This window comes from Oncorhynchus masou, chromosome 7 (genome assembly GCF_036934945.1).
Source record: "Oncorhynchus masou masou isolate Uvic2021 chromosome 7, UVic_Omas_1.1, whole genome shotgun sequence".
NCBI classification, from domain to species: domain Eukaryota; kingdom Metazoa; phylum Chordata; class Actinopteri; order Salmoniformes; family Salmonidae; genus Oncorhynchus; species Oncorhynchus masou.
Window position 1 is genome coordinate 11,021,491 of NC_088218.1, and position 13,250 is coordinate 11,034,740.

At 42.2% G+C, this 13,250-nt stretch overlaps 2 protein-coding genes across 3 annotated transcripts; both read left to right on the plus strand.

The window, feature by feature from the left end:
* The first annotated feature begins 643 nt into the window (after window positions 1-643).
* LOC135543265 (uncharacterized) lies at window positions 644-3,936 on the plus strand. The gene is made up of 7 exons (XM_064970404.1): window positions 644-699; window positions 1,215-1,234; window positions 1,424-1,624; window positions 1,807-2,099; window positions 2,185-2,229; window positions 3,449-3,521; window positions 3,636-3,936. The coding sequence occupies exons 2-7, from the start codon at window positions 1,219-1,221 to the stop codon at window positions 3,698-3,700; spliced, it is 693 nt and encodes a 230-aa protein (XP_064826476.1). The 5' UTR covers window positions 644-699; window positions 1,215-1,218; the 3' UTR covers window positions 3,701-3,936.
* A 468-nt stretch (window positions 3,937-4,404) lies between these two features.
* On the plus strand, window positions 4,405-11,926 carry LOC135543266 (ubiquitin-protein ligase E3A). Of its 2 annotated transcripts, none has more exons than XM_064970406.1 (12): window positions 4,405-4,721; window positions 5,461-5,505; window positions 6,038-6,276; window positions 6,449-7,128; window positions 7,250-7,816; window positions 7,976-8,120; window positions 8,313-8,518; window positions 8,753-8,917; window positions 9,094-9,249; window positions 9,349-9,422; window positions 9,629-9,772; window positions 10,040-11,926. In XM_064970406.1, exons 1-12 carry the CDS (start codon window positions 4,648-4,650, stop codon window positions 10,158-10,160), a joined length of 2,616 nt encoding a protein of 871 aa, XP_064826478.1. In that variant the 5' UTR covers window positions 4,405-4,647; the 3' UTR covers window positions 10,161-11,926. The 2 variants fall into 2 exon arrangements, with proteins under 2 accessions (XP_064826478.1, XP_064826479.1); XM_064970407.1 differs by lacking the exon at window positions 4,405-4,721 and adding an exon at window positions 4,741-4,879.
* The last annotated feature ends 1,324 nt before the right edge of the window (window positions 11,927-13,250 follow it).

The window sequence follows — 13,250 nt, forward strand, 5'->3', positions numbered from 1 at the left end:
TTGAGGCGGGCAAACAAATTTAAATCGTGCTTGGTCTAACTACTGTTATTTACCTTATATTAAAGTGCCAATCTACTATTGGTACATACATTTTTGGACTTTTGAATTAATTATATATACACCCATTGATTTTTAAAGACTATAAATTCTAATTGCCCTATGAGATTACTTCAACTGTCAATCCCATCAGAACCCAAAATATAAGCTTGTTTTATTCCATTGTTTTTAAATGTGTAATTGTAAACAAACACTTTATAGCCTCCAACCTTGTCTAAAACTATCATTTCTATATCATGGATGGTGGTGCATCCATTGCTCTATAAATGTGAGTGTGGTTCCATTTTTCCAGCCCCATTCCTCAGTTGTTTACCAAATCAGTGGTGTCCACTTTGTTGTCTGAACTGTAGATTGCCTAGATGGTTGCGTTCACACAGGCAGCCCAATTCTGATCTTTTTTTCCGATCAGCTCTGAAAAATATCTGTTGTGAAAAGATCTGATGTGATTGGTCAAAAGACCAATTAGTGGAAGAAACTCTGAATGCATCTGCCTGTGTAAACTCAGCATTTGTGACTTTCTGAAAAAATGGCCACCTCCCCTTACTTATCTCATGCTGTTTAGTTTCACTTTCTCTTTGCTATTAAAACAGATCACAGATCACCACAACTACAGTTGATAGAAAATAATCCTACAGCTGCAGAGTAAGTCTATTTTCCTCATTTCATTTCAAATTCATGTTCAATATGAACATCATAACTATCATTTACAGTTGGGTGGGTGTCATGAAAGGTTTTGTGATCATTTAATATTCTATGTTTACAACAGGAATAAAACGGTACACATGGTTAAGTAGAAACTGGTAGTGTAGAATTTAATGGAATGTTTTTTTGGTGAGTACTTCTATGAATGTAGAATAGAACAGAGGTAATAAGTACATTTACAATAACACATTACTTTCACTGTCTAATTCCAAGAAATCATGTGGTCCAGTGAAAGGACTGAGGTGGTGAAGTACTCTAGAGCCGGATACTGTGAAAGACTAGAGCAAAAAAGTGCATGTTTCGAATGTGATATAGCCTCATGCTGCTGTACACAGTTTGCACTGTAGAGAAATATATTTTATCTTCATGGTTTGCACACTGGTTGTAGTTTTCCTATCCTGAATGTATCTATCTAGACTAATAAACCCATTTGTCTGTTCATTCACTTCCTTTAGATCCATGATTGAACACAAAGGTCATTTTCAACAGGGCTCTTTTGTATAATGTAATATTTTGATGAAGGGGTGCACTATAAAGTAAATGGTTAAACCTACAACACTCTTATAGCTGGCTGAACTATGAACATTGTTCCAATTGACAAAAACATTCATACTTTTATCAATGACCTTTTTGACCTTCCTCTTTGTTGTCTGTTTAAAATCAGTGGCACACAATATGAAGTACTACACAGTTGAGACTGGCAATAGTTTGGCTTCTCATATTCAGTTTATGAGACGACTCAACAGCACCACAAAATGTTTTACGGAAGTCGAGTCTCCAGTGGAGAGTGATGTCATCATGGCTTTCTGTCCCATCGTCTCCCGCTCCGGGACTGATATTGAAGCAGCACTGCAACAGATTCCAAGTACAGTAACTCATCCCAAATATTACTTCCCAAGCAATGTTATTTCCTTCTACACTAGATATTCTCTTTCCACACCAGATTTACTCAAAATGTGCCAAAGGCATGAATGACATGACTAAATTGTTTATTTGAGAGGCTTATAGGTTAATTTTGACGTATTCCCACATTCTCTTTCTTGACAGAGGGTAAAGATGTCATTCTGGTAGTACTGCATCACACCTTCAACCCAGACTACACTGTACCTTACAGCAGCAGACTAGTGACCAGAAGTGATGTAATACTCACAGTGGACTGTCTGTTCCATGAGAGCCAGGGACTACTGGACTGTCCTCGCAATGATGCAGCAGTCAGAAATATTAGGCAGAAGTTTGACACAGTGGACTGTCTGTTCCATGAGAGCCAGGGACTACTGGACTGTCCTCGCAATGATGCAGCAGTCAGAAATATTAGGCAGAAGTTTGACATAGATCCTATGGTATGGTATCAATTAATCATCATTTTGAATACAGTATTTCTCTATTTGATGTACGGTATTCATTTTTCCTCTCCTTTTTTTACAGGCCAGAAATTGTGACTGTCGAACTTGGATTCTAAACGCTGCCATGGTATGATAAAAAGTAACCATACATCAGCAACTACTATACTGAACAAGAATAAAAACGCAACGTGCAACAATTTCAAAGATTTTTACTGATTTCCAGTTCATATAAGGAAATAAGTCAATTGAAATAAATTCATTAAACAATCATCTATGGATGGTTGGTCACAGATACCATTAAAAAAAGAGGTAGGGGCGTGGATCAGAAAACCAGTCCGAATCTGGTGTGGCCACCATTTGCCTCATGTAGCGTGACACATCTCCTTCACATAGAGTTGATTAGGCTGTTGATTGTGGTCTGTGGAATGTTGTCCCTCTCCTCTGTGCGAAGTTGCACAGCTTATGCCTGCCCATACCATAACCCCACCGCCACCATGGGGCACTCTATTCACACTGTGAACAGAGTGGCCATTGAAGGTAAGAATTTGCCCACTGAAGTCGTTTACGACGCTGAACTGCAGTAAGGCCAAGACCCTGGTGAGGACGACGAGCACGCAGATGAGCTTCCCTGAGAAATTCATTGGTTGTGCAAACACACAGTTTCCTCAGCTGCCTGGGTGGCTGGTTTCAGATGATCCCGCAGGTGAAGAAGCTGGATGTGGAGGTTCTGGGCTTGTGTGGTTACACGTAGTCTCCGGTTGTTAGGCCAGTTGGACGTACTGCCAAATTCTCTAAAACAACATTTGAGGCGGCTTTTGGTAGAGAAATGAACATTCAACTCTTTGGCAACAGCTCTGGTCGACATTCCTGCAGTCAGCATGACAATTACACACTCCCTCAAAACTTGAGACATCTGGGGCATTGTGTTATGTGATAAAACTGCACATTTTAAAGTGGTGTTTTATTGTCCCCGGCACAAGGTGCATCTGTGTAATGATCAAGCTTTTTAATCAGCTTCTTGAGATGCCACACCTGTCAGGTGGATGGGTTATCTTGGCAATGGAGAAATGCTCACTAACTGGGATGTCAACAAATGTGTGCACAAAATCTGAGAGAAATAAGCTTTTTGTGCATGTGGAACATTTCTGGGATCTTTTATTTCAGCTCATGAAATATTGGACCAACACTATATGTTGCTTTTATGTTTTTGTTCAGTGTTGATGAAATATCTTCTTGTCTAGTGTTGGGGCGATATCTGCCATAATGTAGCTATTTAAAGAAAAGTCAGAACTGCAGCGTATCTCTGAAGCAGACAGGTCACTTTTAAATCATTATTTTCTTTCCAGGGGTTACTGTCTTTATGCCGCAACTGCCCTTGTATGGTGTTTTCTTACATGATGGGGCTCATCTCAGGCAAAAGTAGGTTCCAGTAGGTTTAAGCATTCATTAATATCGTCATTGTAATTACAGTAATCATCACAGGTCAAATCAACAACTAACATCTTGTGTTTTATGTTTCTTAATCTTTTCAAGATCCATGTCCCTTTGCAAGACCTCATTCCAGAAATGAAGACTATTTACATTTGGCCCAACTATGAACATGTGATAATATATAGTGTGACTCCTGTAAACGTGATGATCAATTCCCTTAGAGAACAAATGTTATGGATTACATCTTTAATTGCATGTCATTTAGGCCTACTTGAGAAAGTACAGATAATTTACAGTGGTAATGAATGGAATTAGGCCTGGCTGTATCAATGTAACAATAATATGGAAATAAAAAAGAGATTTGTGGAAGGGCACGAGTCTCAACATCACTGGTTATACCCTAGAGTAAAAAAAATGTATATATTTCCTGAGTTTTCTTATATCTCTTAGATATAGGACAGACACTTCAAAACCTTATTACTTATGATTTTGTTTTTTTGCCATTTATGCATGTGTTATTCATTGCGTTTCTATAGGCTATAGTAGTAAAGGCCAATTCAATATTTTATCAAATAATTAAACAAAAATATTATATAGCTAAAGGGGTCCCCCCCAGCTTAGACGTTTAAGAATTAAAACGACAGTACATGTATCCCACTTCTGACACCGGTGTAGTGAACAGTGGCAGAACCCCATTTGCCAGACTCAAGGAACACTTGATAGACACAATTTTAATAGGGATAGCTATGTATTTTGGAGGCGTTTGTAACAGGCATACAAAGGCTTCACTGTTTTTTTGCAGTAGCTCAATGACTGAACTGAGCTCAAAAGTGAGGGAAAAGGCTTTTGAACAAAATATTCCTACCGCAACATTGCATTCTGGGACGTGTCCCCTGGTCGGGTTGTTGAAGTCAAGATGGCTGTAAACACCAAACAGAGACTAGAGCATGAAATAGGCCTTAAATGAAGTTCCTTATTCAATAAAATCGCCCATCACCGTCAAGAGCCTTGAGCAGTAACATAACGATTTGTTGAACATTTATCCAAACTGTGGAGAAAGTGTTAATTCATACAGTTACACAGGATCACGGGCAACTGCGGGAGAACGTCTCGTATGAATTCCGACGAGAGGGATTGTGAGTGTGCGCTACCACAGGCCGAGACATCCCCTGCAGGAGGATACGACAGGTCGGCATGGAGATAAATAGAGTGTCGTGGTTTGGGGAAGGGTGCATGTTTCTGTATCGTAGCAATACAATGATTCCCAACTTATGGTCTCTGGCTAGCTAGCTATGTAACTGGCATGTAAAATGAAGTAAAAGTGCAACATTCCTGCAGATTTCCAGGTATGTAGGCAACTAGTTAATGTTGCCCTCCAGCTAGGCTAGGCCTGAAAAGTGAATTTAGCAACCGCTAGTTGGCTAACTATCAATGCTACTTAGCTAGTTATTAACATAACTTTTAGGTAGCTAGTTTGTTTGCTGTTCTGATTTCACGTTAACGTACAGTTACGACGATGTATTGCTGAATTGTAACTATGTTACCTAAAACATTATCGCCTGAACGACTAGCTACTTAACAAGCAAGCTGCACGGTCATCACTGTCTGCGTTAGCTAGCTGGCCAACGTTAGCTACTTCTATCGGTCTTTGCAGATTTATATTCGCTGTTCCTGTAGCCATTTCATCATCAGTCAGAAATTTGTTTACATTAACCTAAGATTAACTAGCGTTCACTTACTGTTAGTTGTTGTGGCTGTCTTAACTAGCTAGTTAGCTAACGCTACAGTCGTAAAAATCGTTTCACTCGCTAGATAAATTAGTTAATTTCTCTGCTGTAGCTAGCTGTAGTAGGTAGGCTAGATTGTTCTGTCAACAGATTTAGCTACATATTCCTGACCTAAGCTATTGATGTATTTGTTTGTTCAGAATACAAGAGGAGTCTGACATAGAAAACACGGAAGCAAGCCGAATGTAAGTTTATTTTAAGTTGTCAGTCATGTCATTCAGTGATTAACATACAGTAGCTAGCTACAGTACAGTAAGTTAATTTAGTCACCTACCTCAGAACATGTTAATTGACTATCTATGGAATGCTAATAATTAATATCTCCCTCCTTTCACTAACCAATGAATGTCCACAGTCATTTTGTCAAAGTGTCACCATCTATGCACCTTCATATTAATAATTTTCCTCTTTGGCTTCCACACACCATCCCTCCTGCATGGTCTGCTGACTGCAGCAGGCACACACAGTGGATGCTGAGTCCACAAGTTCCCAATGAAAATTAATGTTTTCATTCTTAAATGTTTAGCGGCTTATCTAATTTCCAATGAAGACCACATTGATATTTATAAATGACATTAAGTTCCCTTTGTTTTTTAGTTTTTTTTATGTTTACCACTTTGGATGTTGATAAGACTGATTTTCAGTGCTGTTTTGATTGAGACTCGCAGCCAGCTTCATAACTCTCCATGCTTCCAATCTCAACGGCCTCCAATTCAGGAAGCGAGCAGCCGCCAAGCATCTAATAGAGCGCTACTACCACCAGTTAACGGAGGGCTGTGGGAATGACTCCTGCTCGAACGCGTGGTGCTCCTCGTCCAGGGGCTCCCACCGCTTGGACAACAATGCAGCCGCCGTCAAGGCCCTGGAGCTGTACAAGATCAATGCCAAACTGTGCGACCCACACCCCTCCAAGAAAGGCACCACAATGAACCATTGTGTAAGGGACGACTTCAAAGGTGTGTTGGCATAAGTGACTCATTCGCGCATCAATACTTTTCGGAGTGTTTCAATTGTAGTGCAGAATTTCAGAATCAGACTGTTGGTCTTAACTGAAACTGTTAACTTTTTAGCCATAACTGGATATTACATATGCTGCTTAATTAACTGTATTACATTGATGTTTTCCAGATGTGAATTACCTAACAGAGGAGAAAGTGTATGAGATCCTACACATCTGTGGAGAGAAGGAGGACTACTCCCCTCTGATCCGGGTCATAGGACGGGTGTTCTCCAGCGCAGAGGGCCTGGTGCAGAGCTTCCGCCGGTCCAAACCACCCACCAAGGAGGAGCTCAAGTCCCTCCAGAGCAAGGACGAGGACAAAGACGAGGACGAGGAGGAAGCGGCCGCCTGCTCCGCTGCTGCTATGGAGGAGGACTCGCCCGGTTCCTCTTCCCGGTTAGACAGCGCTGCATCAGGGGACAATGATGTGGGGAAGCTGGGTCCTGATGAGGTTTCTGTGGACATCGACGCTGTCAGGAGGGTCTACCAGAGACTGCTGTCCAACGGTAATATCGAAACTGCCTTCCTCAACGCACTGGTCTACCTGTCGCCCAACGTGGAATGTGACCTGACGTACCACAACGTCTACTCCCGGGACCCCAACTACCTGAACTTGTTTGTGGTGGTGATGGAGAACAGTAACCTCCACAGCCCAGACTACCTGGAGATTGCCCTGCCTCAGTTCTGCAGGGCCATGAGCAAGCTGCCCCTACCCGCGCTGGCCAAGCTGGCCCGACTGTGGTCTCACTACAGTGCTGAGCAGATCCACCGCATAATGGAGACCTTCCAGCAGCTCATCACCTACAAGGTAGCTAGATTCTCTTGGTATTTTGTCTTTTCTTTTTTTTTCAGTCTACATAGAGCTATGAGATTCCTCTGTAATGAAAAGCACTATACAAATTAAATGTATTGTTATTTTAATTACTAAGGTGGTCAGCAATGAGTTCAACAGCCGCAACCTGGTGAACGACGACGATGCAGTGGTGGCAGCCACCAAGTGCTTGAAGATTGTCTACTATGCAAATGTCATGGGAGGGGAGGTGGACACGGAGCACAACGAAGAGGAGGACGAGGAGCCCATCCCTGAGTCCAGCGAGTTGACGCTGCAGGAGCTGCTGGGGGAGGAGAGGAGGAACAAGAAGGGCCCCCGGGTGGACCCCCTGGAGACTGAGCTTACCATCCGGACTTCCGACAGCCGGCGGCCCCTCATCCCCTTTGAGGAGTTTGTCAACGAGCCCCTGAATGAAGTCCTAGAGATGGACAAGGACTACACGTTCTTTAAAGTGGAGACGGAGAACAAGTTCTCCTTTATGACGTGTCCGTTCATCCTCAACGCCGTGACCAAGAACCTGGGTCTGTACTACGACAACCGCATCCGCATGTACAGCGAGCGACGCATCACAGTACTCTACAGCCTGGTGCAGGGACAACAGCTCAACCCCTACCTGAGGCTTAAAGTACGCCGAGACCACATCATCGACGATGCCCTCGTCAGGGTAAGTCCAAGGCCCACCCCGAAGTGTGCACTTGTTTCGTCTACTCCCCCTCAAGGATTTAAAAGCATTGGAGTGGTGTTTGTACTGACTGGAGAGAGTGTCCACTATAATCCTCACACTAGTATTAGATCATTATTTTACTTCTATTCTTCCTGTTAGCTTGAGATGATCGCCATGGAGAATCCTGCAGACTTGAAGAAGCAGCTGTATGTGGAGTTTGAAGGAGAACAAGGTGTAGATGAAGGAGGGGTTTCCAAAGAGTTCTTTCAGCTCGTCGTGGAGGAGATCTTCAACCCAGATATTGGTGAGAAACCAAGTCGTCAGTCGGTCGATACGTTGCTGACCCATCACTGTGAGACTGGGATTGGATGTGGTTGATTTGTGTTGCTGTTGTGTTTTATAAAGGTCCTCGTCGTTACTGCAGTGGATGTGGTTGGTTTGTGTTGTATATTGTAAAGGTTGTTCCTTGTCCTTAACACAGCTTCCTTCTCCTCAGGAATGTTTGCGTACGACGAGCGCACCAAGATGTTCTGGTTCAACCCGTCGTCGTTTGAAAACGAGGGTCAGTTCACGCTGATCGGCATCGTCCTTGGCCTGGCCATTTACAACAACTGCATCCTGGACGTTCACTTCCCCATGGTGGTCTACAGAAAGCTCATGGGCAAGAAAGGAACCTTCCGGGACCTCGCAGACTCCAATCCGGTTAGTATTTGAAGTCCTGTTTATTAATACAATTAGCTTAATGATATTCATCTCCAGAGTGGTATTTAAACCTTTGTGCTGCGACATGGCTGTAGACTCCTATGGTGTTACATTACAATTTACTTAGCAATTTATTTCAGGGCAATCTAGACCTTAACAGATAAATACCATTGAAATGATGTTATTGATAAGGTGTTTCTGTCTGCTCTCCCCTGTGTCCTGTTCTCTGTGCAGGTTCTGTACCAGAGTCTGAAGGAGCTGTCAGAGTACGAGGGTAGTGTGGAGGAGGACATGATGATCACCTTCCAGATATCCCAGACGGACCTGTTCGGAAACCCCCTCATGTATGACTTAAGGGAAAATGGTGATCAAATTCCAGTCACCAACGAGAACAGAAAAGTGAGTTTCAAGAATTTTTGGAGAAAATGATTTCACTCAAAATCATGCTTTTAGACATTTTAATGATTAGGATTTTTCTGTTTTAGTGTAGCTTATTTGACCAGTGGCGTTGAATAGAGTATGAGGTAGTGTTCCGTCCAGAGAATCATGCCGTTGTTTCATCTTGTGGTCGACAGGAGTTTGTAGCTCAGTATGCGGAGTACATGCTGAATAAGAGTGTTGAGAAGCAGTTCAAAGCCTTCAGAAGAGGTTTTCACATGGTCACCAACGAGTCCCCGCTGAAATATTTATTCCGGCCGGAGGAAATCGAGCTGCTCATCTGTGGAAGCAGGGTAAGCTGTAGAAAAGAGAATTTAGTCATTTTTATTTTTTTTTTTTTGTGGTTTTTAAATGTGATTTTTAACTCTCCATAATGTGTATATCACGCGCAGAACCTAGACTTTCAAGCACTTGAAGAAACTACAGAATATGATGGCGGCTACAGCAGAGATTCACGCATCATTAAGTAAGGAATTGCCTTATTTTAGGGTGTGTGTGTATGTGTGTGTGTGTGGAGGTGATGGACCATTATTTCAAAAGGGACTTGACTGCAGAAAGGACAGTCTAACAATTTTGAAATTCAGCCGTTTGATCTGCTGCTGACATCAGACAGTGACCAAAAACCCAGAATATGACACTAATATAAAGCCTTGTCTGTACTTGACCCACCAGGGAGTTCTGGGAGACGCTGCACTCGTTTGCTGAGGAGCAGAAGAGGCTGTTCCTGCAGTTCACCACGGGCACAGACAGAGCCCCTGTCGGAGGCCTGGGAAAGCTCAAGATGATCATCGCCAAGAACGGCCCCGACACAGACAGGTGAGGATGTCTTCCGTCTGCAGCCCACATTGCTCACTCACATCACGTTGGAAACATGCAACTAGCAAATGTGTTCAACTGTGTGTGTATATAAATGAATAAAAATAACCATGTACTTTGCATGCATTTGGTTTGAGGGGAAATTGATGAATTGGCTTCAGATTACAGTGGAATTTAAAGGTAATCCCATTCCAAATGAATGGCCTGTTGACCTTAACAATTGGAATGGCCTTTGACCCCTTCCCTCTCCTCTGCCCCTTTCTGCAGGTTACCCACATCTCACACCTGCTTCAACGTGCTGCTGCTCCCGGAGTACGACACCAAGGAGAAGCTGAGAGAGAGACTGCTCAAAGCCATCCTCTATGCCAAAGGGTTTGGGATGCTCTGAGGCCATGGCTGCCACACTGAAAGAGGACTCCTTTTCACAATCTCCCTCCTTCCCCCATATCAGAAAAAATAAACAAAAGATGACCAACCAACACAAAATCGTTCAAGATTCGAGATGAGAAAAGCCGAAAATCAACACAATGGTTAATCTAAAGGTAGCGCACTCTAGTAGTGGAGTTTGTCTGTGCCAGCGTCCCGATCTCTTGGAGCAGCTTCATTGAACTTCATGTGATCTAAAGTACGTTTCAATTCCCACGTGTGAATGTGTTCTGAACACAACCTTTATCTTATTTTATTTTATGTACAGGGGATTGTTTTCTCCCTTAATATTTATTTTAAGGTTGAAATTGGTTATTTTGATTCTTGACTGGAATAACACCTTTTTTGTTGGGAAAGGGGAGGGCTGGGATTATTTAATAATCTGGATTGTGACAATGACGATGTAGAAACAGACAGAAAAGGCTGCATCCATCCATTCATGCATTGCAGTCCTCTTTGCATTCTGTTACTTTGCGATCTTTCGGTTGCATCGCTGCAGTCAGAAGCTGATGCGACGAGGGAAACCGTGTGTATATGATGTCCTACCCCCACCACCCACACACACCTTCCATATTATTTGGCCAATCGAACCAGACTCCATTTTTCATGGAAGTGTTTGGAACTTGAAAAGTAATTTCATTCAGACAGCATCTTCAGAAAATGTTTACCTTGAGCATCTGTCCTGAATGACACCCTATTCCCTATCTAGTGTTCTACTGTTGACTAGGGCCCATTGGGGTGCCATTTGGGGGACACATTATTTTCGCCATTGGAGCACTGAGAGTAGACTGAAACTTTGTCGGAGCTGTTGTAAGTGCACTTAGACATTTTCAGAATTATTATTATTTTTTGGCTACAAGTACATGATTGTTCTCAAAAAAATATTTTTTCTGAAGTCTTCCTGTGTTGCCCTTGTCTAACCGGTATTATATTGTAATCCTCAGTACATTTATATAATCAGAATGGCATTTATTCTGGTTGTCTACACTTCTAGAAGACCAACCCCAAATATGTCCCAGGTTTATCTTCCTTTTAAAATCAAGGCATTTTGTACTAAATTATATGTCTACAGACATTTGCCAAGTGTTACTGACAAATCTTTGCTCTCCAGTGATCCTGGAGCGATCTAGAAGATTTGTCTCTGTCGAAAAGAACTTACGACAGCCCTTTTTTTTTAAATGGTTAATTTTCGATTTGGAAAAGCTAGCTGTGACAATTCCTTCAGCACTGGCACAGTAAACAGTTGATTTGTTTCTTTGTCTTTCAGTTTCTGGACAATTCCATAGGGTTGTAATCACTGCTTAGGAATGTCAATGGATCCTGATGCTGTCTTTCAGTCAGTTGGGGCGTAAGCAGTCAGCCAGCTCGCAGTAATGTCACTTTTCAACGGAGCTCAGGGCTGCTTGTGAAGATCCTGCCCCAACAAATACATTTCAGATATTGTGCCCTGAGCCTTCCCTTCCTCCATCGCTTCTTTGGGTTTCTGCTGTACCTCATTCATTTGTATCTCTGTTTTGTACTGCTGAAGTTGCTGCTCGCCTGTACATTTAAAAGGACTCCAGGGCCCAGAGAATGGACAACGTTCACCCTGATCTTGGAATTGAAGCAGTCAGTTTATAGGTTGGTTTGAGTTAACTGTTACCTTTTAAAAAAAAATGTAATTGATAAAAAGGCTTAAAATCAAGTGTTGTGAAAACATGCTAAATAAAAGTGACTGCTTTTTTCCAACTTGTACTTGATGAAGAGTTCATTTAAACATATGCGAACAGATGGATTTGTAAGACTTTTGAGGATTGTGTCATTTATGATTCTGAAGTACTCTTCCACTTTACTGTCTCGTACCCCAGAGAAGTTAACCAAGACATGTTCATTTATTCAACACCATACATTCAGTCGATTGGCTTAAAAGAGCCCAGTTGTTCAACCTCTGAAAAGAGAACATATCACTGAAAGTTCAAATAAATATGTTTGTATTTGATTTGACCGTTTTTAAGCTTCTTAGTTTTAACAAGTACAGTACAATCTGAGTTTAAGTAAAAATGACTTGGAAATGATAGTAAGCCAAAAACATCCAATTATTTTCCGATAATGTCCATTTCAACTGACCAAGACATTTCAAAAGCACACCAGCAGCAAAATTCAACTACCAGTATCTTTTGGATTCAAATACAGACCAATTTTGGATAATATATTTATTACAAAATAAAAACATTTTGGTATCACTTTAAGCCTATCAAACAAGCAGGACAAATAACTAAACTCAGCAAAAAAAGAAACGTCCCCTTTTCAGGACCCTGTCTTTCAAAGATAATTAGTAAACATCCAAATAACTTCACAGATCTTCATTGTAAAGGGTTTTAACACTGTTTCCCATTCTTGTTCAGTGAACCATAAACAATGAATGAGACACTAACAGCTTACAGACGGTAGGCAATTAAGGTCACAGTTATGAAAACTTAGGATACTAAAGAGGCCTTTCTATTGACTCTGAAAAACACCAAAAGAAAGATGCTCAGGGTCCCTGCTCAATGTGTGAAAGTGCCTTAGGCATGCTGCAAGGAGGCATGAGGACTGCTGATGTGGCCAGGGCAATAAATTGCAATTTCCTTACTGTGAGACGCCTAAAACAGCACTACAGGGAGACGAGACGGACAGCGGATCGTCCTCGCAGTGGCAGACCACTTGTAACAACACCTGCACAGGATCGGTACATCCGAACATCACACCTGCGGGACAAGTACAGGATGGCGACAACAACTGCCCGAGTTACACCAGGAATGCACAATCCCTGCATCAGTGCTCTGCAATAGGCTGAGAGAGGCTGGACTGAGAGCTTGTAGGCCTGTTGTAAGGCAGGTCCTCACCAGACAACAACGTCGCCTATGGGCACAAACCCACCGTCACTGGACCAAACAGGACTGGCAAAAAGTGCTCTTCACTGACGAGTCGCGGTTTTGTCTCAACAGGGGTGCTGGTTGGATTCGCGTTTATGGTCGAAGGAATGAATCTCAATGCTGTGCGTTACAAGGAAGACACCCTCCTCCCTCATGTG

What these genes read in the sequence shown, in the direction of transcription:
- LOC135543265 (XM_064970404.1), top strand. An exon ending in AGCACTGCAACAGATTCCAA is followed by an intron (nt 1,625 to 1,806) that starts GTACAGTAACTC and finishes CTTTCTTGACAG; the next exon opens with AGGGTAAAGATGTCATTCTG. An exon ending in AGTTTGACATAGATCCTATG is followed by an intron (nt 2,100 to 2,184) that starts GTATGGTATCAA and finishes CTTTTTTTACAG; the next exon opens with GCCAGAAATTGTGACTGTCG.
- LOC135543266 (XM_064970406.1), top strand. Translation starts at nt 4,648, where the DNA reads ATGAATTCCGACGAGAGGGATTGTGAGTGTGCGCTACCACAGGCCGAG. An exon ending in TCACCAACGAGAACAGAAAA is followed by an intron (nt 8,918 to 9,093) that starts GTGAGTTTCAAG and finishes TGTGGTCGACAG; the next exon opens with GAGTTTGTAGCTCAGTATGC. An exon ending in AACGGCCCCGACACAGACAG is followed by an intron (nt 9,773 to 10,039) that starts GTGAGGATGTCT and finishes CCCTTTCTGCAG; the next exon opens with GTTACCCACATCTCACACCT.